This window comes from Phyllostomus discolor, chromosome 11 (genome assembly GCF_004126475.2).
Source record: "Phyllostomus discolor isolate MPI-MPIP mPhyDis1 chromosome 11, mPhyDis1.pri.v3, whole genome shotgun sequence".
Classification (NCBI taxonomy): domain Eukaryota; kingdom Metazoa; phylum Chordata; class Mammalia; order Chiroptera; family Phyllostomidae; genus Phyllostomus; species Phyllostomus discolor.
The window spans coordinates 82,771,693-82,797,203 of record NC_040913.2 but is presented as its reverse complement, the minus strand read 5'-3'; the positions used below and the strand labels follow the sequence as shown (position 1 = coordinate 82,797,203).

Sequence of the window (25,511 nt, the reverse complement as noted above, 5' to 3'; positions counted from 1 at the left end):
GGTAGGAAGTGGTGGCTCACTGTTTTTATTTTTATTTCCCTAGGAACTAATGATACTGAGCATGTTTGCATGTGTTTGTTGGCCATTTGTGTATTTTCTTTAGCGAAATGTCTTTTTAAATGTCTATTCAAGTCCTTCGCCAATTTTCAAAGTGGGCTGTTTGTCTTTTTATTGTTGAGTTGTAAGAGTAATTTCTCTATTCTGTATTCCTTGGCCCTTACTAGATATACAATTTGCAAATGTGACTCTCATTCTTCAGGCTAGCTTCTTGCTTTTTTGATAATGTCCTTTCATGTACAAACATTGTTAGTTTTGATAGTGTCTAATTGAATCTTTTTTCTTTTGTTGCTCATGCTTTTGGTCTTATATCTTAGAAGTCATGACTACATTTGAGGTCCCGAAGATTTATCCCTGTGTTTTCTTCTAAGAATTTACAGTTTTAGATCTCCCATTTAGGCCATTGAACCATTTTGAATCCATTGTTGTATTTGGCATGAGGTAGGGGACGAATTTCGTCCTTTTTCTCCCAGCATCACTTGTTCAAGATCTCTTCTTTTCCCAATGAATGGTCCTCCTACCCTTGTTGATAATCAGTTGTCCGGAGATATGTAAGTTTAGTTCTGGACTCTCAGTTCTATTCCATTGGTTGATATCTCTCTCCTTATGTCCTTTTAATCACATAAACCTACACGGTTTTAATCACTTCGATTTTTAGCAAGTTCTGAAAACAGTAGGAACTTGGTTGTATGTATATATTGTTTTCCCTATTTGGGGCCCCTGAAATTCCCTGAGAATATGAGGATCAGCTTTTCTATGTCTGCGGGAAAGGCTTTTCAGAATTGTAATGGGAGTTGTACTGGAGCTGAAAATAAGGTATTGCCACCTTAACAATACCAAGTTTTCTGACCCATGAACATGGGAATCTTACCATTTACTTAGGTCTTCTTTAGTGTCTCTCAGCAATGCTTTGCAGTGTCAGGCTCCTAGTCTTGAACCAGTCTGATTAAATGTATTCAGCATCCCGTCTCCATCAGGCTTTTGGACGTACTGTTTTCTCTGCCTGAAATGCTCTGGCTCTTTCCGTGACTGACTTCTCAGGTTAAATAGGTTTCATTGTGGTGAGCCTTTCCCTGGCCCCTCATCTAAACAGGTGAGTCACTGGTCCCTCAGCATCCTGTTTGTTTCCTTCACGGCACTGTGCGTCTTGTCGTTACTTTCATGTTTGCGTGATGATTTCCTATGTCCCTCTCTAGGCTGTCTTGCTTTTGCTCACCACTAACTATACAGAATGCTTTACGTACAATGGGCAGTCAATAAATACATTAATGAGTAAACCTGTGTCTAAGTCACATCTCACAAAACAACGTGTGGAGTAAGAACGATTTTTACCCCTTTAGGACAGGCTGGCATTTAATCAAATGGCGATGTTTGATGAATATCTCTTTATGTATTAAAAGTTCTTTTAACTACAATGATTGGATACTCACCTAATGTAGACTTATTTTTGCTGACTAGCCAACAATGATAGCCAAACAGAGAAGACAAGCTGACAGAAAACATAGCTGCAGCAAAGAATAAAAACATAATATGGAACTTGGCTTGAGTATCAGGTAGACCATTCTACAAAGAAAGGAAGAAAATGAAATGTTTTGTCAAAGGGATAAGTATTCCCCTACTTTTATAAGTAAGATTTTTTTTTTTTTTTGCTTAAAATTTTTCTTAAATTTAGGCATGGAGAAAGATACATGGCTTTAAGTTAAAACTTTGAGGAAAAAAATATATAGCATCAGATTAAATTTTTACTGGAATATAGATATATGTGGAAAAGATATCCAAACCTGGGGTATTTATTTTGTTTGGCATAACTGAATCCTAGAAAAACTGGTAGTGTGTGTGTGTAAACTATAACAGAAGAAAACAAGATAAAAGGAACTATAAAGTATACTTTGGAATTTCCTACTTGAACAGGTTTTGCTAACATACTACAGACACTAACAACTAGTTTTCTATTTAGCCATAAAATGAAGGCGAGTTGGCACAATTTAGCCACTGCACGCGCTGATGTTTTACTTCACCACGAACAACGGCATCGAGAGCACACAGACCACCGCACCCACAGCAACGCTCGGCCTGTTTTATAAACAGCAGCATCACAGGAAGGAGGCACACTGGAGCGTAACGCCTGTCTACAACACGCCTTAAGGTACCGATGGGATAGGACAGGCCATCTCCGAGCAACGCCAGTCGCACTGCCATTGCAGGTTTTCTGCAAGGAGACCTGGGCTCAGTCTGGAATGGCAGGCTGGGGGCGATGGGCATTCAGAGAAGCTCCAGAGCCACTGGGAGGTGTCTCCTTCTCACGGAAGGTCACACCGTCTCAGTGCCCTGTCGCGTCTGTCAGACTGACACAGATCACAGGATCTCACTGCCAGCTTTTGACAGCACAGTCCTCACAGTGCAAACTCTGGTCATTTCTTTAGAAAGATGGGGTGGTTGGAGCCGGACCCATTCCCAGGGTGGCAGAGCAGTGGGGTGACACTCTCTCAGACGTGCCCTAGGGGCCCTTCTCCAAGCTGGACAGGGGGAGTGCGCTCGAATGCTCGGAGCATGTCTACACACCTGTGTATTCCTAGAGCTTAGCCATGTATGTACCTGGCACATAGTAGGTGTTCAATAAACCTTTAGTATCGAATGTGTAAAACCCCACACAAATGATCTAGCAATTGAGAAAATCTTACCATAATAACAGATAATTTTGCAAGTCTGGCAAAGGATAAGAGGTTTACCACTGTTTGGTACTCACAGGTATCTTTGGATATTTCAAATACTCAATTTTAACTTTGTTTTGCTTACATTTAAAATAAACAGTGCAGAAAACAAATGAGTTCATTAAAGCCTAATCAAGTAATACCTAATACAAATTTGGGACATTATAGGCATAATAGTGTAAAAAATAATATTTTTACAACATAAAGAAAACGCTTCTATTTTTAAATACTAAAAAAAATCTTATGTACTCCATTCTTGCTATTCTCAATGGTTGTGTTCCATAAAGTTGCCATGAACACTGGATTCATCCCAGGGAAAATATGGGGTTTGGTCCCAGCGAGCCTCTGGTCACAACATTTTTGTCAACTGATCAGTACATAGCCTGTTTTGGGGGGTGCTTGTGCTTAAAGACACCTTACTGACAACTTACTCAATATTTATTGTTGATTCATCAACACAGAACTCACACCCAACATCACTCACTGTAACTCACGCTTGAAGGAAGCTCAGCCAACGCACCTATTTTCTCCATAAAGCACAACAGGCTGATGCTCAGAAACACTAGACAGTGCTCTCAGCCCCATTTTAAGCAGAGAAATAACCAACAAATAGCACAAAAATGCAAAAAAAAAAAAAGGCAATAAATAGACTGAAAAGCACACTTGGGTAACAACATGAGAGTTGAAACAAGAAGACAGTCTCCTTGTTTGGTCTCAACTGACAATGGGCCACGCACATTCTCGGCCACTCTGTGGTCACGTCTACAAATGACCACGAGAGCTCTGTGAGTGATCTGTTGATCTAGGGGTCACAGCGAAACTGCAGCAAGACGGCAAATTCACAAGTACGGAATCTGCAAATACTGAGGACTGACTATATAAATGAGCTCAATTCTATAAGATCAGTGTCCGAAATAATTCACTAATGCAAAAGTACATTGTATATTGTTGTATACCTAAAAGGTCAACAAGATAATGACTTACTGTCCAAAATTTGATAAAATACTGTAAATCTGTAGCAGCAATAAAAAGGCAGTACAGCAGGGAATAAGCCAAGAAAAGAAGGAAAAATTTATAATTTGAAAATCCGACACAATTGTTCACCCTGTTGACAAAACAAAAACATTTTCAATAAGTTTCACATTTTCAACACAGGTATACATACGTTCTACCTTAACAGAGCATGTAGTTTTTCTAGCATTTAAAATGTATTGGTGTTTCTTAAGTCTAACTTGTAAGATTTCTTCACACATACAAGCATTTTTAAAAATCTGCTTCACTGCAGAGAAGTTCTGTGTTTAGATTTTTAAAATTTGATATGTAAAAAAGTAAAATCTGATATGCAACGCTGCTTTAATTAATCATAACCCATATAACTCCACAGTTGACCACTGAACTACAGAGGTTTGGACTGCACGGGTCCATTTATGCAGATTTTTGTTCAATAATTACACAGTCAGCCTTCTGTGCCCCCAGGTTCGGCATGCATGGATTCACCCAACCTGGGCTTGAAAACAGTATTTGCAATACATGACTGGGAAACAATCTGACCCCGGTGTGTAGGTATGCGATCTGAACCCACTTTCAAAACTCTAGAGTCTCCTATCTGTCCCCCCTCACTTGTTTAACAGGGTCTGCCAAAATTAGAAAGATTGTCAAATTCTGCTCTCAGTTTCTTGCAAAGTCCAATTAATTGCAGGTTTAGAAAAGAGGCTATTAGTAAGGTAGTAAGCTACTATTTTCTCTATGTAATTTTTGTGACTATGTCAAGGACATGGCAAGCTGTGTAGGTATGGACTAATTTGGGATTGACCCCTACTGTTTCCACCTCATCCAGTCTGATTTTATTACACAAATCAGAGTCAACTCCGTGCCCCTGATTTCTGGACCACTCAGCTAAACTCTACCTAGAACACACCTCCATCCAGAAAGGAGGGTGTGTTCCTCCTAAAACAGACCCTGAGACAAGAACCTGAATGCAGGTGATTTGAAATACGGAAGGGAGAGAACTGAGAGCAGCATGTGTCCCGAACCAGGCACCCACTGGTTGAGAGCCACCTCTGGAAGCATTAACGCCCTCCCTGGCACTCAGGAGCGGAGCAAACCTCCCCAGGTGGAAGAGGGGCCTCAGGCAGAGCAGCGAAGGACCAGAGGTGTCTCCGGCGGGGAGCTGTCAGCAGGCATGGGAACTGCCCCTGCGGGTGCAGTGGACTCACAGGCAGGTGGTGGGGATATGCAGGTGGGGGCAGGGCGACACTGACAGCACGTGCTGTGGAAGACGGGTCAACAGAGGAATGAAAGGAGGATGCAGGCTACTTATAATCAAAGATATAGGGGAGGTTACTTGATGAGAATTTGAACAGAATGAATACAGTGGATGAAAGAAAGAGGAAACCAAAAGAATGGATGCCATGCAAATGAATACCAAATGGAGTTGCATTACAGAGATCCTTTTTGAGAAGATCATTGTCATGGCCGTTAGGGGGCCTTGCCGTGTTACAAGAGAAAATGTACACGGACAAAAGGAAAGGCTGTCCTGGAGAGGGTGTAGTTAAGACAGCAAACCTGACATTGCCCATGGTTCCCTGCAACTAAGATAATTACTCCCTGTATGTGTACAGCATCTGGCAGGAGTAACACCTGCTTCAGTGTGGTGTGCAGGGTAATAACGTGGGTGTGACAATTTATAATTTTAATTTGAACCATTCACCTAAAATGTCATATGGTGTGCTTAAGTGTGATATTGTTATGCTACAGAATTACATGATCATGATTTTGTAATAAAGGATTTTGTGATAAAAAATAAGGGTGTTATTTGTGCCAGACCCTGAATGTTTCAACCTACAGCTGGTGTCACTTTCTCAAGTGCCACCCCGGAAAGAAGACAAGGCTGGGGCACAGTCATGCTTCATGTCCAGCTCCAAGCCGGCTGACATCCTCAGTGTGACTGCCAAAGGCACATGCACACTGGGATGAGGAATTACAGGGAAAGGTAGAAAAATCCATTTTCCTCAGTTAATCAGATCTTTCAAAGAATCCTCCATTAAGTCACCTAATTTCATGACTCAGAAATACTTTTTTATAAGTGGGACCTAATCAACAAAACAAACAAGCAAGCAAAAGATAACCAGAGGCACTGAAATAAAGAACAAACTGACAGTAACCAGAGGGGAGTGGAGAGGAGGATAATGGGGGTAGGGGTGGGGAATGGGGGAAGGGTTGTCAAGGAACATGTATAAAGGACACGTGGACAAAGCCAAAGGGGGTACGATCGAGGGTGGGAGATAGGGGTGGGTGGGGTGGGGGTGAGTGGTGAGGGGAAAATGGAGACAACTGTACTTGAACAACAACAATAAAAAAAGAATAGAATGGAAAAAATAAAATTTTAAAAAACATTAACACATTCTAAGTGGAAACCCTTATCTCAACACATGCATATATTTTCATATTTGCTACTCTACCTGTAAATGCCAAGTTTAATGTAAGATAAATTGTTCAAGTTTTAGATGAATTAATAATTAGAAACTTCCAATGAGGTACTGTGTTTATGTGTACATTCAGGCATAATTTCTGGGGAGTATTTTAGAATTTCTATGTTAACGCATGTGCATGCGAAGAAAACCATTTGTTCTGAGCAAACATGAGAAATTAACTTTTAACTTGTTAAGTGACTGGTTATAAAATTATTTCATGGAAATTCCCCTGAATAAAAAACTCTTCTGAACTAACTAAACAAATGCCAGAAATGAAATACGAAAGTACCTCTGAGATCAGCTAAGGCAAGATTTCACTCATAAAAAGGTTCATACAGAGAAATGATTCCGTTTAGTGACTTGTGGACGCACACGGCCAGACTCACCATGGGCAGTGATGATCCATCTTCAAAATACACCTAAAAGAACCCACACAGACACGAAACTCAACACCCCATAAACATGTAGCCCCAATAAAACATAAAAATAGACTTACAAGTTATTTCAAAGGAGTTGTAGTAAGTAAAATATTACAAAATTATTTATTTATCTAAAAGTTGAAGAGTAGCAAAAGTTCTCCTTTAAAATACATAGCCAGTTCCAGTTATGATACTATAAGAGAACTTTCAATTCAAACATGCGCGTTTTAACATCTAAAAACAATGCAATGTGTTAACATACAACTGCCCCTTATGCTAACAAAAGTGCAAAGTGTCAACAGATTTACAGAAAGTCTGGGTAAAACGTGTCCTTTAATAGCAATCCCTAAGCCAAGTAGCACCATGCTTGTGGCTACAGCACGTTATAACATCTGACTGTCATGCAGTCAAGTGAGTTATTTTTATAAAGATGGGAGTCACGAAAGAAATATTTATGAAATCAAACTAGCTGAGTCTGAGCTGCTGAAAGTCCTGCACTTCATTCATGTCACTGTGAATCTAGGGGAACAGGGGTGACTTGTTTGGGCCCTAAACCACACTTGTTTTTAATGCAAGTGATTGTGCCAGTTCTATTTCCTAAACAAGGGAGAAAAGGAAATAATCTGGAAAACTGTGAGAAAAGAAGTGCATTCAATAAAAAGATCACCAGCATGTAAACATGTTAGAAATAATAGATTTTCGTACTTGTCACAGACGGAGCAGTGGTGGCAGCGATCTGGTTTGATGAGCTGGCATCTGTCGCAGTAGCGGATTGCTGGGGACGAGAAGATCCACTTAGCCTTCGATGGAACAATGAATGGAACCCACAACTAAATGGCTCTTACCGTCTATTCAAACTTAAATTCTGGAAAGCATACCCCATTTAAACTTGGTGAAAATGAGATGGTGAAACACTTAAACGGAGTGACTTGCCCACAGTCTCAGTTCTCTGGAGAGGTTTCCCACGGACAGAGAATCTCTGGGGGAAATTTTTCTGGGGACCTGCAACTGTCAGGGGTTATGATGAGGCTCACAAAGGATGTAAATATGTCTGTTTCCATCCAAGTAGACAGAATGTCTCTCTCACTAAATGAATTCTTTCCTGTACCCTGCCAGGATAACTGGGAGAGGACACAACCACGTTTTAGAAATTGTATGCGAAACACATTTTAGAAATTTGTGAATAAATTCTCTTAGTGGCTTAAGTAGGGAAAGGTCGCTCATCTCCCTTGGGTTGGGTACAAGCTCAGAAGTAGTAGAAGTACTTCCAGTAAGAATTTCAGTCCTTGTCCCTGAAGAGCAGATCCTCTGTGCTCTAAATTAGATACCAAGACAATTATGAATGACTGATTTGGAGAAGCTCTTTCAGTCCCAGGCATCTTGACAGCATGCAAGCAGGCTACCAAAATCATAGGAAAGCAGCTATTAAGTGGGCACTGCCCTAGAACCAGTAAAACCAAACTTACTAATTTACAATTTGGAAAACACTGGCAGTAAATAATGACCAGGGTTACATTAGCTAACATTATCTGTGAGAAAGGAAACGGTTGCTTTATACTAAGAATACAAGGAGCTCTTCTTAGACAACAGGCCTAAATGGAGCTGTCCTCAACACTGCAGTGAGCTCCTGACCACCCCTCCCAACTCCCGTTCTCAGGAACTGCAGAGACGAACAGCACGGCCTTGCTGCTTAGCTCCTGCGTGAAAAAGTCCAGCGACGCTACAAGGTCCCACTGGCTCCTGTGAAGTACTGAAGTAGAAGGCAGTGTTGTCCAGAGACAGACAATGTGACCCACACGTGGACTGTTAAATCCCCAAGGAGCTACCTTCAAAGGACTAAATATCCAAAGTATTAGAAGATATAATCAGTACAGCCCTGGCTGGTGTGGCTCAGTGGATTGAGCGCCAGCCTGCAAAGCAAAGGGTCACAGGTTCGATTCCCGTGTGGGCCAGGTCCCCAGTAGTGGGCACGTGAGAGGCAACCACACACTGATGTTCCTCTCCCTCTCTTTCTCCCTCCCTTCCCCTCTTTCAAAAATAAATTTAAATTTTTTTTTAAAAGATATAATCAATATAAAAATATCAATAACATCATTTATAGGTTTTTTTTTAATACCAACTCCTTGAAACCTCTTATGTACTTGGCAGAGTTACATTTTAAGTGCTTAGTCACCACCAAGGATGGCAGCTCCATAGTGGGCAGCACGGTCTAAAGTCACAAAACTTCCAGGTGACGTGTGGTGGGCAATGCTGGATTCTCTCTGGGTGGTGAGCATCTCTACTTTAAAGCAGGCTCGGAAAAAAACTTTCAAATCAAAGTGGGCAATAACTCACAGGAAATCAAAGCAACACAGAAATAAGTTTTTCCTTTATAGCCTTTTATAAACAGAAATTTAGTCTTTTGATAAAAAACACTCCATGTACCATATTATGTCCAATTAAAATCACCCAGTGTCACTTAAAATCAACAATCTGATGACCATTTAAAAATTCTTTATAGCCAAGGAGGAATTTTATTTTAACTGTCTTGCTTGAATTTTTAAAGAACTCATTCATATCTTATTTATATAATTTAAAACTGTGCTGGTAAATGTTGAAAAGCAAACATTATCGACATCTATGGACAATGGCAAACTAATTATGTCTCCTCTAATTGTTACCTTCCTAGTCAAAAACTACAATTTTTTTTGGTAGAAAAAGATCAAGGGCAAGGAGAGCGCTGAAAATGTAAATAGTCCTCATTAGTGAAAATAAATAGTAATGTAATAAAGTTTGAAGGGCCCTGTTAGAAAGCAGGAGGTGGGTAGACCAGAAGAATGCACAGAACAAAGAGATGAGTGAACCTTTTGTTTTACATTATTTTTATTCTATTTTTCCCATGATCACGTATTCGCCTTCACCGTCCACCGCCACCTGCACCCACACCCGTCCTGCCCGGCAGTCACCACACTGCTGTGTGAGCAGCCTGCTCACCGCCCTGCCTGACGTGCGCCCCACAGCCCGGTCTGCAGGGGGCTGCATTGTCCCTCTGTGTCGAGCAGGCAGTTTAGCACAGGCAGCTGGCCTCTTTCTCTCTCAGGTTTAGAGGAAGTACTGTGGATTTAGATTGGATGGTAAAATCCTAACTTATGTTACCACCCACTTTCTTCAATTCTCTACACAGTGTGTGAATGCCACTGAACCTTTCAGTTGCTTTAGCCACAGACTTTCCCGGGAAGTTATCCAGAGAACGCCAAGGTCACAGCAGCTGTGGTTGAGGGGGGGTGGGTAAGGAAGACCCCCTCACATTCCTGCCTGGGTGTGACTGTGGCTGTGCACTTCTCAAACACGCCCACCTTTCCATTCTACGTATACTAGGACGGGATCAGACCCACTGGCCTGGTAGCCTATCTCTTATACTTCGTGCAATTTCATTTAGTCAATGCCTGTAATCAGTTAATATTGATTTTAGCAGGCACCCAGAATTTCTGCATGGAAGATATCAAGTTTACTTTAGGAAATCCAGACTCTATTCCCGACTGTCACAAACACTGGGAATCGTAAGTTCATCCCCAGAGATGGGCATACAGGACCTGAGAGGAACAAGAGACGACAGCCTTATCATTGTGTAACCCACACAAGGAGGTGACTTACCAATCCAATGTGCAGCTGTTATTATTAATGCATATTCATATTTGTCCTGGTGTGACTTATGCTTCAGCCCTTTCTCTTAATCCAGTGTGCCAAGGGCAGCCCACTGAAGAATGGCACTAGAAATGAGTACACATGGCGTGCGTGCCCAGCACCTCACTGTCAGTCACTAGTTCTGGGAACCGGGGCAGTAGTTTCTTTACACGGGGCTTACACTTCCTCAGTGTCTGTTTAGGTTTATACGGGGTAAATATACAGGAGCTTTTACATGAACTTATACGTGAGCACATTGCTGTCTTTGTGCAATAGACCCAGTGACATAAATCAGACATTTGTCACTTGTTCATTGAGAAGCAGTGACAACAAAGAGGAAAAAGTTGTACCTGACTTCGATTCAATAATGATTTTAAGGGGAGTTAGAAACAAATACAAATATAAAATAGTAGTGAGATATTTTACATCCTTTTCTTCAAATTAAGTCTTTGAAATCGGTTGTGCATTGTATCCTGAAAGCACAGCTCAGTTTAGACTGGCTGCAGCTTAAGTGCTCAACACCCACGGGGGCTGGCGGCCACCAAAACGAGCAGCCCAGGTCTCGCGCCACACACTGGACGCATCTTGGTAGGCAAGGGCCAACGGCCCATGTGTGCTAATTTTCAAGACAATTTTTAAAATTATATCACTGTTAAATGACCTTAAAAATCTGACCCAAGTAGAAGAGATTTGCTATTTGAGTTGCATTTATTAAAAAACTACCATAAATTTAAAAGATGAAAAATTATACCAATGTGTTTTATATAATGTGTATAATTGCTGTAAAGGCATTTAAGTGATCAATGTTATGTTCATTGTAGCTATTGATCCTTTAAATTAAATAAGAATAGGAAGGTCTACAATTAAAACATTAAAAATGAATACTAGTACAACTCAAGATTTCAGTCATTCCCCACCAAGTAGGCAGAACAGAACTGGAGCCAGTTGTGATTTGGTTAAGATCCCTGAGCCACATGCCATTCGTGTTTCCATTGTTTCATGGAATTGTGCAGTAAAGACTGCATAGCTACCGGAGGTACAGCACAGTGTTTTTCAACGAGGGCTTGACAGTTTCAAGTATAGAGATGTGCTCTCACAGTCATCACGAGCTATTATGCAAAGCACGGATTATCGACCTCTACCTCCAGACATGGTCCTGGTGCAGATGGGGAGATCTTTGGCGGCTCGCCTAAGGACTTCCTGATGGGCTTCTCCCCTCGGCTCTCTCTCCAGCAACTCTTTCTCCGCGTAAGAGAGATGGAACTGTGGGACAGATTTAAATTTTAATCAGTGTTTTCAAAGAAATGATAACATATTGATCTACTAACCCAGAAAAAGGCATTTATAAAATATTAGTGGTATACAGGATGTAAATTCAGAGAGGTAATAGGGTTTGACATCTGGGCGAGTCTGTTAGCCTCACAGTTTATTAGCTTATGCATCTAGAAAATATAATAATAATGATAGTAATAATACTCACTTCTTCAGATATTTGTAAAACTCAAGAGGAACACAGTATGTAAAAGTGCTTTATAAACTATAGATTTCTACCCAAATATTAGTTACATTAATAGATAAAATGGCAAAATAAATTTGGCTCAGTGGATGAATTTTTCAATTGGAGCTCAGTAGGAACAAAATTTGAAACAAATCTATCGCATATGTTTTCTCACCTGAGTTTTAACATAGGGATAATTAATCCCTGAATTCTCTTCCAGCACTCAAAATGGACTAGTCACTGCTTTTACTTCTTATACTTCCAACCAATTAAAAAATATTTATTTGAGAAAAATGTAAATTTGTTTGGGCTCCGATATGATAATTGCAAAAGAAAAAAACAGTTTTAAAAGTCTATTTGCACTGCCTTACTTTCTGAGACCACAGGATGCTCCTGGCTCACCGGGAATGTTTTCTGTTCTGGTTCCAGAATCGGCTATTTCTCCAAGGAACCTTTGTTCCTTTCACTGGAGAACAGTATTAGGAACCAGGATCTGGGCTCGAATACAGTTTTCAGATGAAAAAAGTACAATGTTAAAAGGACATACCAATTAAGAAAAAACTAGAATCTAATAACAAACAGAAAACTCACAGAACTGTATTTCCTTTTCCTAGTTGTTTTTCATTTAGAACAACAACAAACCTATAACCTCACAAGTACCTAAGATGTGCACGTTAAAACAGAACTTTTTCTTTGCCTATGCAGTTGGCAACAGTTTTTTTTTTTTTAATAACATGCAATGCCAAGGGTGAGATGAATCTAAAAGCATTATATATAAATCCTTTAGGGAAACAATTTGGCAAGTGAGTTAAATTTTCTTGATCTAGTGACTCTGCCTATGAGGACTCATATTCAGAAAACAATCCCTAAATGGGTAATGCTCTGTGTACAAACATGTTAATGATATTATTTGCAATATGAAAAGTTGGGATCAGTCTGAAAACTCAAGATGGGATGGGATGTGACTGAGGCAATGTTTACATTTCAGTGAGAATATTATGCTATTATTAAAAATGAAAATAAGCCAATGATGGACCATTATGTGAAAAAAGTAGCTAGAAAAAAAATCCAGAATGCAAAATGAATTAGTGTTTTGGGATGTTTTTCTTTTTTCTTTTTTCTTTTGCCTAGTCTTCATTTTCTAAACATAATTTAGGATGGTTATATTACTTTTATATTGGGAAAAAAATCTTACAAATTGAGAAAAATAATTTAACAACTGGCTATGAAAAAAGTACATTTTAATTTATGTGTTCCAAATCTCTGACATTATCTCAATAGTGGGAAAAATATAAATATTATATTCTTTTACTACCTTTCTCCTACTCTGTTAGTCTCATTTTTCAAAGACTTTTAGTACATGAGAGCACTTTCTTGTCAACTTAAGTCCAGGGCCCTCATTTGACAAGTGAGAAGTTTCTGGCTGCTAATCATTTAAGAAAATTAGCTCAAGATCTTGCGTTTTATTAGTGGGATAACTTAATATTCTTCACCAGCAGGTAAGGGCTCCTTCTTCAACAAGGGTCTCCAAAAATCTTTTGATCTTGTATTCATATCAGTTAAAAATAATTTGAGCCCTGGCTGGTGTAGCTCAGTGGACTGAGTGCAGGCTGCGAACCAAAGTGTCGCAGGTTCGATTCCCAGCCAGGGTACATTCCTGGGTTGCAGGCCATAATCCCCAGCAACCACACATTGATGTTTCTCTCTTTCCCTCTCTCTCTCGCTCTCTCTCTCTCTCTCTCTCCCTCCCTTCTCTCTCTAAAAATAAATAAATAAAATCTTTAAAAATAATAATAATAATTTGAGATCAAAACTGCCAGGATATGCATATGTACGTGTGTGTGTGCACTATTAGTGAAAATGTTATGTGCCTTAGATGTGAAATTTTAAACAGAAACATTACAAGGATGCCATATTATGTAGCAGTCTTGCTATTTTTCTCCATGCTCCAACGGATGTCCGGAGCACACCCACCACTGAACGTGTCCACTGTCTGTGACACGGTGACAGCACTGGAGCCTTGATGGCCACCAGAGCTTTGGAGTAATGCCAGCATTCGCTGTGCCACACACGAGCACTCGATGCCTTGGGACAATCAGCTGAGGTTAGGGCCTATTGCTACATCTACAAAATGGTAATAAATAATGTCCATCTCCCACAGCTCTATGAATCAAACGAGGTAAATACGTGTCTTGCGGAAAAACCACCCAGCGAAGCCTGGCACCGCTGCGGCTTCCCCGACCACCTCCACAGTGCCGTCGGCACGGTGTCGCTGCCCCTGCGTTTTGAACCATTTCACGTTTCCCACCTTATCCAACCACTATTCCAAACCGTCTCTGCTCCTCCAAGCCTCACCCAGCCTGACTCCCTCATCATTCTCAGCGGATCACCTCACACCTCATTTGAGGGAGAAATCAGAAGTCATCTCAACTTCCTGCCAAAGCTACAAACACAACCTGTACACCTAACTTCTTCTCTAATTTCAATCATTTAACAAGTATTTATTGTTTACCTCCCATGGGTGAGACACTGCTTTGATACTGGCGATGGATTAGTGAACAAAAGAGATAAAGCTCATGCCATTTTCAGGCTTATGTTCTAGGGGTACTATAGAAATGAGTATGAAATGTGTTACAGGGTGATATGCCACAGAGAAAAATAGCATAAGGTCTGGTTTACAGGGAATGCTGGGGGAGCAGGGTTTCGCTGTTCCACACGGGGTAGTTATTGAAAACCTCAAAGACAAGGCACCACTTGAACCTAGACAGAGCGATAGGAAGACAGTGAGGGATCTGGTGACCACGCAGGTGAAGAGTGCTCCCGGTCGAGGAGAAATAGCAGGTTCCAAGAGACAAACTCGGCCTGCTGATGGAACGGCAAGGAGGCCGATGGGGCTGAAGCAGCAGGAAAGAGAAAGGTGGGGTGGAGACGGGCCCTGGGCCCTGCCGCGTGCATCCTGCTAGGCCACAGTGGAAAGCCAGGCTTCTACTCCGGGCAGGTTCACGAATCACAGGGAAGTCCTGGGAAGAAGAGGAATGACCTGTCTTGGTTTTGAAAGGATGACTCTGGTTACTGTGTTGAGAACGTGCGGAAGAGGGCAAGTCCGAAAGCAAGGAAACCTGTTGACGCGGCTGTGATGTACCAGGGAGGGAGGATGGGGGCGTGGCCAGAGGGAGGAGCAGGAGGGTTAGGGGCACCGGCTGGGGCTGAGGGCCCGCGCACGCGCGCGGGTCTGGTCTCAGAGGGTGCAGATGGGCTGGCTGCCAGTCTGAGAAGGAGAGCCGCCAAGGATGACTCCAGGGTTTTCCGAACAACTGGACTAACGGAGCTGCCATTACTGAGACAGGGTGATTTTGGAAATGGGGGGGAACTAGGGGAGTGAGTAGGAAATCAGAAGGTTGTCTTCAGGTATGTTGAATCTGAAATTCCTATTAGATGCCAAATAGGTAGCAGTAAACTAGTCCGGGGTTTCGAAGGCAGGACCGGACTACTGATATTAATTTGAAAGCTACAGCAATGAATGAGACGACACAGAAAGCCATGGAGTATATAGATAAGTAAAAGAGAGGTCCAGAGACTGAGCTCTGGGATAATCCAATGCTTCAGAGGCCTAGGAGATAATGAGGAACCAGCACAAATGAAAATAGAATTACCTGAATGAGAAAGGAGGCAGGAATACTCTAGAAAGAAAAGAATGGCACAATGCAGACAGGAAACGGCATGTAATGAAGAAAGACTAGAATGTAAAGTGGGAATTCAGAGACTTAGACAAGAGTCGCTGCTGTCAGAATACGGAGCCTGGCCTTCACCTGGTGGGACGTGTGGGGTCCCTGAGCAGATACAAGCAGCAGAGTGATGGCATCACATTTGTTTTCAGATGGGTCACTTCAGCTGTGGGCGGGAGGATGAATTCTTGCAGGGTCCTGGGAAGGGAGCTCAGGCAAGACTGAAAACAGTGACACCAGACAGGAGGAGACAGTAATGTCTCAGACAAACGAGATGACTGAGACCTTGAGTGGGCTAACTCGGCTGGTTGGAGCACTGTCCTGATGCACCAAGGTTGTGGGTTCGATCCCTGGTCAGGCCACATACAAGAGTCAACCAATGCATGCATGGGATGGGTGGGACAACAGGTAGCTATTTCTCTCTCTCTAAATTCAATAAATTAAAAAGAAATTTTTTTAAATTAAAAAAATAATTAAAAATGAGTAAGTGAATGACCAGGAAGGAAGGAGTTGAAACAAAAAAGGAAACATCATGGAGTGAAAACATCTGCAGAATTTGGATGCTGGCAGAGGGGTAAAGAAGCTGGAAGACCCGGGCGTGGCTGCCGAGCTCCTGGCTCGGATGGTGAGGTGAACGTCAGGGGCACTCACCGGTCTGAGACACGGGTGAGTCACCGTGTGGGGAAGGAGAGGGTGGTGAATTCAGTTTTTCATGTGTTATATGGAGATGTCGGTGGAATGATAAAGAAGCTCTGTTTGGCAGGGAGACATAAGGTTGAACATGAAGGGAGAGGTCAGGAGAAACACATTTGGAAATTTTCAACACAGAGGTCATTGGTTAGGTCGCAATCGTCAGCACAGTGGATGAGATCACCCGCAACAGAGGTCAGCACTTTCCTTCAAACCTGCAACTACGGCTGGGATGGGGCTGAGAGACTCCAGAAAAGAGGGGCATAGGATGGGGAGGAGAGAGAGAGGTATGAAAAGAAAAACAAGCAGATAGTAGGGGAAAAGCTATAGTTCACATATTCTAGGCCAAGTGCACCATTCACTCTGCGCAAGGGCCGTGGCTTTGGTTTCATATCCTGTCCCAGGCCGCACGGCACACTGACGGCCTTAGGACCGCAGCTGCACGCAAACAGGTCACTTCAGGGAACAGTTTATAGTGCCGCCCAGACTTTTTTTTTTAAGGCTCGCCTACTGAAACCACACTATTGTTACTGGGGCAAGGTTTATTTCTATTCAACAAACATGTACTGACCCAAGGGACAAGGACATAAAAACCAGAAAGACAGAGTCCTTTGCTGCAAGATTTAACCAGGGTTAAAGGCCCAGGAACAAATAGCTGGAATGGTCTTTTTTGAAATTAGTATCCTATCACTTTGCTTAAAAGCTTCTGTGGCTGAGACAGCTATTGACCCTCAACATGCATTCTGTCCTGCTTCTAACACGGCCCATATGCCCATCAAGAATAAAGACTCCACTCCCAGCCTTCTGCGCAAATAGATTATGGCCATATAACTAAGCTCCAAATATAAGTGGAAATGGCATCAGCAACTTCTAAAAAGTGTCCTTATAGAGAAGGATATTTACTTTTACTCCTTTTTCCTACTTTTTCTGGCCTGTTGGCTGGAATGTACACATGATGGCTGGAACCAGAGCAGCCGTCTTAGGCCAAGAGGTCACCTTGGGAATGGAGACTACATGTGTCAGAGCAAGAAAACAGAAGCCTGGATCCCCCGCAGCTGTGGCCTAGCTACAGACTTTGAATGTATAGATGAGCATAATAATTACTTTGTTGTTGTTGTTTGGTGGCTAATAGCCAACTAACTCCATTAGGGTGATAATTATAATAGAAGCATGTCTGCCTTCAGCTCTATCTAACTATCTGTTCATCCATCCATCCATCCATCCCTCCACCTATCCTGATGTCTACAGTAGAAATACAACACACAGCAGTTTTAAAATTGGAAATATAATGGTCATTCAGTGCAAAAATCGTATTTACTAAGTGAAAATTCAACTATTTCCTAAGACATCAATATTAAAAATTATTACACTCAGTAAGTTTACAACATGAATAAAAAAGACATAAAATTCATTCTCCAAGACGTTAGTATAATTGATTTCTAACTTCAGGATGACTTTAGTAACATTTTAACTTACTTCCTTTGAAGGATTCATTGGTAGCGTGAAGATGGTTTTCCAGTACGACCAGACGAACATCGCAAAAAGCAGATGATACGCGATCAGGCACACGACTGAAGCGAGAGAAACGTGACTGTCACTGTCACATGCGGACTGGCATTCACAAGCGATCTGCCTGTCCTGAAATGCCAAAGCTACCAACTATAACGAATGCATTCTATTTTGAAATTTTACTACCAGTTTTTATTATTGTAAATAAGTTCATTTGTATCATACCAGGATAGGCACAACCTAATGAATGAATTTTCACACCTAAAGCAAGAGACTGAAAAAACCTAGTAATGCATAATTAAGTAGGTCTACGGCCCTGATTAGAGCCCACCCACCTGCAGGCAGGCCCACCTATGGGCAAAATGGCTCCCAGGGGCCTTCCCTAACCTATGAAAGGGGGCAGGTGTGCCTGCGCCTCTAACTCACAGGCGCAGCATTAACCAAACGTCAAAGTGTTCAGGCTTGAAGAACTCCACTTCATGTGCCAAGAACGGCAACAGCAGTTCCCGCTTGAGAGGCTGTTTGCTTACTTGCTCAGCTCTAGTCAAAGCTGGTGGCCGTCACTGTTTCAGTGACAACAAATTTACACAGAGAACCATCTGGATGGAGAGAAGTTTCTTCCAGTGGAACTTCCAGTGTCTCATTTATCGCATGGGACAACTGTTAAGAAAAGTGTTCTGATACTTTTTTCAGGTAAAAAAAAAATATATATATATATATAAATGCACTTCGGTGTTTTATTCTTGAAGTACTATGAGAATATAAAATATGAATCCTGTAAATGGTGATAATGATCGATTCTGGGGTACATATTAATAGATAACAATTCTGTAAGATACAGTTGAGTAAAATATGCTAATTAAAAATACAGCACATTTGATATTTTAAACATGAGTTGTAATTGTAAACTTGTTAAAAAATGATACTCATATTTGTAGAATCATTAAAAAATTAAATTATCCACTAAGGCACTTAAATCAGTGTGGGATATGTAGAGCCAATGATCTTTCCCGTGGATTTTGAAGGTGACACAGACATGGACAATACTCTGAGCTGAAACAGGAAATTACTGATATTCCCGTATCTTGAATCCACGAGCGTCTTTGGCACAACTGTGGCCGTTTCGGGGTGGAGTCTTTGCCAGCTGTCTGACAGAATCCCGTCCGGGAACCAAGAGCCTAGAATTTCTTTAACCCCAACTTGTCCCCACACTCTTAAAGAACAGTTTCTTTTTCCCAGCCAGATCCAAGTGAATTCTATTTGTTTTTTTTAAAAAACGTTTTTAAGATTTTATATCTAAAACAATAATATAATGTGCTTTACCTTGTTCTCCAATGTTTTCCATGGATACTATAGAAATGAACAGAAAAAAAAAGAAACAGGAAATAGGTTACAGGAGGCACAGGGCAAACACGGGGCCAAACAGAGACCCAGGGCGCTACAGGTAAATGGTTGGACCTTCCCCGCAAACCAACGTTCTTTAAATATTTGTCCGACTTCATTTGGAGAAGAGGCGAGCACCGTGGGGGGCAGAGGGGGGTAAGACAGACACACTCAGCCGAGTCTCTACGGGCAGTTCCGCGAAACTGTCAGGCTGGCCCCTTGGGTCTCACTGCCACGGTAACGATGGGTCTCACGCTCTCCCTTCCAACTACAGAGCTCAGATAACAGCACTGTTTTCCCGGTCACTCCATTTCCAGAGACATTTACTGCTGTTTACAAGAAGGCAAGCACCTAGTTAGTGCTGCACAGTGAAAAAAAAATGTTGTGTCCACGCTACACACTCCTTTTCCAATTTCTCCCTGCACACAGTCTTGTGCCCGATGGTTAACTGTTCCCTGCAGGTAACGAGGGGCCTGGGCGACGTGCCAGAGAGACGGCCACCCCTCAGGGGCTGCGGTAAATGTCCCAGGGTGGCAGGTGGGTCAGCACAGGGACCACGGAGCTGAACACACAGGGACATGAAGCTGAATTCAGCAATGTGAGCGGTTTTCTTAGCATCTGCACTGTCTACTGGCTGTGTTTCTCACGTGGACTGCCTCCATTTGTGCTAGGGTCTTTTGGAAGTTCTGGTCTATGCCAGTTGTAACGAAAGGAGATCTGACTTGGCTCACTTATGTGTTTCTGTTCCTGTTGGGCTTTTGTAAGGGGGACAGTGTTCCAGGCCTTAGTCCCGGGAGATGTGATTTCATTGCCTTAAGAAGCAGTGGAAGCAGAGCACGATGTTGCGAGAGATTTCTGAGATCACCTGATCCGACCAACCTCCCTTCCAAGAGAGCTACTGAATACCAGTCTGAGCATCTCCAGAGCCAGCAGGAGCCCACGGCTTTGGAGAGCAGCCTGTGCCAGTGTTAGATTGCTTTGAGAACGATCACAAGATGGTTGTGGGCTGAAATTAGCCTCCTGGTGGCTTCTACCTATGGTTTCTACGCTCCCGACCTGCAGCGATAAACAGAAAATCTAAACGGCTTTCACGTACTTCAAGTTGTGAACCCTGAAAAAAGTTCTCTTATAGCCACACGACTTCCAGATTTCTCACTGGCCTTGACGGGGCTCCTTCCTAAGCTCTCAGTTTCCTTGAACATTTCTGATCCCCGGAACGGGGCTGGCAAACACAGATAATCTCTGACACACAACCGGCCTGTTCTGCTCGTGTGCTCACAAATCAGAGGGTGGAGGTAAGAGTTCACTTTGTCAGGGAGTCCCAGGGGGCGGAGGGGAGAGCTGGGGCACTGGGAGGGCCCTAGGCCAGGGTGACTGTCACGGCTGACGCTGCCCCTCCCTGCATGCATTTCTCTCTAGGCAGTGCCTCCCCAGGCTTCACAAGTGCCCCGCACTGAGGACAGCTCTTCCTTGGATCAGCATGTCCACTCCTTCAGGGGAGCTCATCTCAGGAGTTGGAAAAACAATGTGATGGCGTATGCACATTTATGTATGAAGGACCCTTAACGACCATTCCATTCTGGAGGTGCTGGTGTCTTAAAGAAATGTATTTGCTGACCCAGGGCTCTAGCTGCCAGAACTGAAGAAAGTAACACAACAGAAAAAGTACAGTTGGTCTGAATCTTTTTGATCTGGACCACTACCCGGCTGGCTGATATGCACTCAAAGAGATCACTTTCAAGGCTATTTCTTCTCTCCATAGCTTGTTTTTCTCTAACGGGCACGGATGCATGTTTATGGTAAATAATTCCAGTAACATTTACAGAGTAAAATGTGAAGTTCGAAGAGGCTGTGTCAGTTACATTCCCAGAAAGATTCTGAGCCTGTCCAGTTTCCTAATAAACATAAAATAGATCTTTAACTTTTGTCAGTACCTTAGGTAAAAATAAAAATCTGTTTTAGTGTTGCTTTCCCTGATTACTGGCAAAGGTTAGTTATTTTTAAAATGTCATGATTGGTTTTTCTATCTTTTCTGAGTGCATTGCCGCTTTCCCATTAGTTTGTGTCTCTTACTTCCTGAGAGCCTTTTATGTATTCTGGAAAGTAATCCATGGCTGTTGCATATGTTGCAAGCAAGGTTTATATAACTACTTTCAAGTGATTTAACATTTACTAGTAAGATCTTATGGCTTATCATCGATTAAATAACAGTGTAAAAATTTTCTAATTGACCTAGTTCGCTAACAGATGCGTAGTCTCCACTTCTGTGATACTGAGGACATTAATGCTCTCAAACATGTACTTCTAAGCAGTATTCGGTGATTTGCCTTGTAATTTCCATTTAGCAGAAGTGTCCATTTCAACATTTCCTTTCTTATGGTAAAAACGCATCAAATACAATGTTATTCTGAAATGCAGATATATTTGTTGTTAAGTAGCTCTTTAAGAAAAGGTTGCAATTTACTCTTGGGGATAAGAGTACAGCATTATTACCTAAACAGTTACTATTTATACATCCAGTGATCATCTGAATACATACAAGAGTAACACTGTGGGTCACTATTTTAATTTTCATTTCAAAAAATTTTTATCTAATTTTGTTTTGGATTAGCCTAATTTCTTTCTGGTCCATGGCCTACAATGATAACATTTTAAGATTTAAAGATTTCTAACCTCCCAATATACTTCCAGAACCTAAAACGGTTCCCTGATTAGTTACAGTGCCTCAAGGAAACGGGGCCTCTGGCTGGTTAAGGTCCTAAGGACCTGCAGCACTTCCATAGCACGAACAATGTAAGAGAAAGAGAGGGAGTGGGAACAGGGAACTATTACCAGAGTTAACTAAGGAGGGCGCTTCTGTTTGCCAAAAGCAAATGAAGCCTTTAAGGGTTACATTTGGAATCTGGAGCCGTTGCAGACACAGCAAGTCTGGTCGTTGGGCTGCCAGCTGTTTCCTGGCTCCACTGTGCGCCTAGCCTCCTCCGCCCTCATGAGTCATTTCTGTAAGAAGCAGCGGGGCATTAGCGAAAAAAGGCTGAACTGGTACAGAATGATCACGAGCGGTATTTTTATTGTCGTGTTGATCTTTAAGAAATCCTGTATGAAAATAAAATAGGTAAAACCAAAGTTGAAGAGTGAGAATATTAATAACTGCTGATTATTATTAATAACTAATAACCACTAAAATACAAAAGGATGACAAACTGTTTCTTGATCCAACTTGGCTGGAAATACACTTCCTTTAAAATGTACACCCCCCCATCTCTTTTTTGCATGCATTAGCAAGCAGTCATTTAATCCAGGGGTCAGCAAACCACACACCTTGGTCCAAATACAGCCAGCCACTGTTTCTGTAAATAAACTTGTATTGGCACAGAGACACGCCCATCTGTTTACGTGGCTATTTTTGTACCACAATGGCAGAGCTGGGCAGACCCAGGGCAGAGCTAATGTTGGGGTCCTGGGTCTGAAGACAGTCTAGAGGCAGGACTCCTCTTCTTCAGGGAACCTCAGTCTTTTCTTGTAAGGCCTTCGACTGATTAGATGAGGCCCACCCAGATTGTGGAAGGTGACCTGCTTAACTCAGTATCTGTTGATTTAAATGTTAATTACCTCTAAAAAAATCACTTCTTGTTGTAACTACAGTGGTATTTAATAAAACAGCTGGCTGCCACAGCCAGGCCAAGTTCACACAAATATTTAATCATCAGACCCTGAATCTATAATTGTTTTATTTTGTAAATCTACTAAGAAGATAGGTATTTATTTTTTTGGTATCAGTTCTCAAGACAACTTTATTATTTATCATCAATTAATCAATTGGAATTATATCTAGAAAATTAATGACAGTACGTTTTAAGTATCTGTTAGAGGGAAAACAATAATGATATCCTTTGGCATACTCTCAAAACCTGACTACAAATAATCTTACCCAGATGAAGTTTATTTATACATCCATATGATTGGTAACGGTGCTAGATAAAAACATCAGAGCTGATTTCATCTAGATTGATTAAAATTCAACCTTGGTTAAAAACAGATCATCTAAAAAATTATTCTAGTCCCGTATTTTTATCAACTAATCTCTAAAAATTTAGCTTTGGTGATTATGCAGTGAGTTTGTTGTTAAAGAAATGCATCCATTGATAAGTAGTAGCCCAGTAAACTGTTAAATCTAGTTCAATTTTTAGTCAGCGGTACATTCAAAATGCAAAAGTTCAGATACTAAAATAGGCCTTCATAGTAGACTTAAAAAAATGTACTTTTCCCTTAAATTAGCAAAGAACAGTTACATAACTGTTGCTAGAACAGTTTGGTGCTTTCACTGCAAATGTATACGGTGGCCTTCTTTTTCTTTCTTTTCTTAATTGGAATTTTCTTTTTCTTACCTTCAAATTCCAGCTCCCTCTTTGGAGAATAACGTACCTATATTGCACATATATGGCAACTCCTCAATATAAATCCTAAAATCACTACGCTACCTCCAAATTCAGTGCGACGCAGACACACCCCCGCCCCACGCACGCAGTCTGACGATGAAGAATACCGACAAGAAAGACGGGGTTCCAACGACTGAATCGGAAGGCACCTTCATAGCCTGGTTCTGTTTTCTCTCTGCCCGTCTTTGACGCGTGTTTACTGGAAAACACGCACTGACCACACTCGCTGTTACACTGCTGAAGACATGAGGACCATGAAGCTCCCTCCCGTGAAGAGCTAGCTCCAAGGGTAGGAGGCATCGTTTTAGTTGGCAGCTAAAGTGACTGAGAAAAGCATGGCTCTGAGAACAGTCTCAATGAAGGGATTCAGAAGGACACACTGGTGGTTGCGTAGCAGCCCCGGGAGGCCCAGTGCAGCTCAGGGAAGGTGGTCAGGACACGGGGCGGGCAAAGGCAGGTTTACAGCTGTGAGCGCACGAAACACGGGGTGTGTCCTTGTGTTATTAGGCATTAGTGACCTATTATTTTCCATAGGAACAACTGTGAACCTCCTCTTGCCCCACCCCATCCTGTAATAGCTGTGTGTGATGCCAGGTGGGTACTAGAAAGACTTGGGGGGGGGGTCACTGTGTGAACTAGATGACTGTCTAACCACTATGCTGTTCACCTAATACAAAATAACACGGAATGCCAACTGTTACTGAAAAATAGAAAATAAACAATTCTAATGAGTCACAGAAGCAGTTTGGATTCAGGAGATTAAGGGAAAAACAACCGTAACAGCACAAATATGCTGGACCTCCTCCTGTCCCAACAAAATCTCCCCTTTGCTGAGCCTTCACTTCCCTGACCCTCCCACAGGAAACGGCTAACGGCACTCAAATGCACCGTCTCTCCCCTTTGGCTCCCCACCACTTTCTGGAGCAAGGCCTGGTCCCTCGCCCTGAGCACGCCCCTGCTGTCACGGTCACCCGCACCCTCACGCCCATGACTTCTGGGTCCTCAGCTCACCCGAACGGGAGCGAGACGAGCTCTTTTCGAAATGCCCGGTCCCCGTGCCAGGAATTCCTGGACTGGCCTGGCCCGTGGGCACCCCTGGAAGCACGCTCCTTTGTCCTTCCAGCGACTTTCCAAGAAGCTCTAGTTCCGTTTTTAGTGTGTGGAGGATCAAAACTTGGGCGGCGAGAGGGCACGCTAGGAATCGTCCCCATGCATACTGGTGACATTGCTGCCAGGCCGTTTTAACGACAGACCTGAGAAAAGTGTATTATTCGAATGGATATTTCCAGACCCATTCTAACCAAATCCTTTTCTTCCTCACAGATACTTCTGAATCCATTTCCTTTACAACAGACCCATGGACATTTTTAAGCCTCTATCAGCGGATTTCCCCTCTGCAGTCCCCACGTGCCACTGTGATTTTATTGACAATTGCAGTGCTGCCTTCCTACCTCAAGGTCTCACTCTCTCCTCCTCTTGTGCACGATGCTTCAGCAGGTCTGGGCTTTCTCGCTCCTTAAACAAGCTACCATGGCCCCTCCGTGGACCCTCTGCACCTGCGTTCAGCTGGGTGGTGGGAGACCTGGACTCCGATCCAGTCTTCCCAGCGCGTGTGACCTTGATCGTGATATTCAGTTGCCCTGTGCTTCAATTTTATTTTTAAACAAAATTTGCACTTTATCTTAAAGGTTCCTCTGGCTCTAAAATTATCTTCAGTCCTACTGTGATGTATTAAAAAAAGTGACTTAAAAACCTAGGGCAAAAGTCATTCTACAAATACATTTATCAGTGGGTCTGTCGAAACTTGGTCAAGGGCAGAGAAGTCGCTTCAGAGCAGAAACAAAGAGTAAGGGGAAGGCTCTGTGGGTGGAAAAGGGGCCATATACCAACCGTGATGAGCTCAGCAGAGGCCTGCCTGGCGGCCTCACGGACTCAGAGACCTAC

The 25,511-nt window shown here is 42.3% G+C and overlaps 1 protein-coding gene across 2 annotated transcripts in view; it reads right to left on the bottom strand.

Moving 5' to 3' along the window:
• ZDHHC2 (zinc finger DHHC-type palmitoyltransferase 2) overlaps window positions 1–25,511 on the bottom strand; it is a 54,815-nt gene that overhangs the window by 13,021 nt on the left and 16,283 nt on the right. The window contains exons 2-8 of one of the 2 annotated variants that reach the window (XM_028526604.2): window positions 19,069–19,095; window positions 17,713–17,807; window positions 11,466–11,586; window positions 7,366–7,435; window positions 6,628–6,660; window positions 3,753–3,873; window positions 1,488–1,620 (exon numbers count right to left, since the gene is read on the bottom strand). In XM_028526604.2, coding sequence (XP_028382405.1) covers window positions 1,488–1,620; window positions 3,753–3,873; window positions 6,628–6,660; window positions 7,366–7,435; window positions 11,466–11,586; window positions 17,713–17,807; window positions 19,069–19,095 — 600 coding nt within the window. The remainder of the gene's footprint in view (window positions 1–1,487; window positions 1,621–3,752; window positions 3,874–6,627; window positions 6,661–7,365; window positions 7,436–11,465; window positions 11,587–17,712; window positions 17,808–19,068; window positions 19,096–25,511) is intronic. The other variant, XM_036011682.1, reaches the window with a different exon arrangement.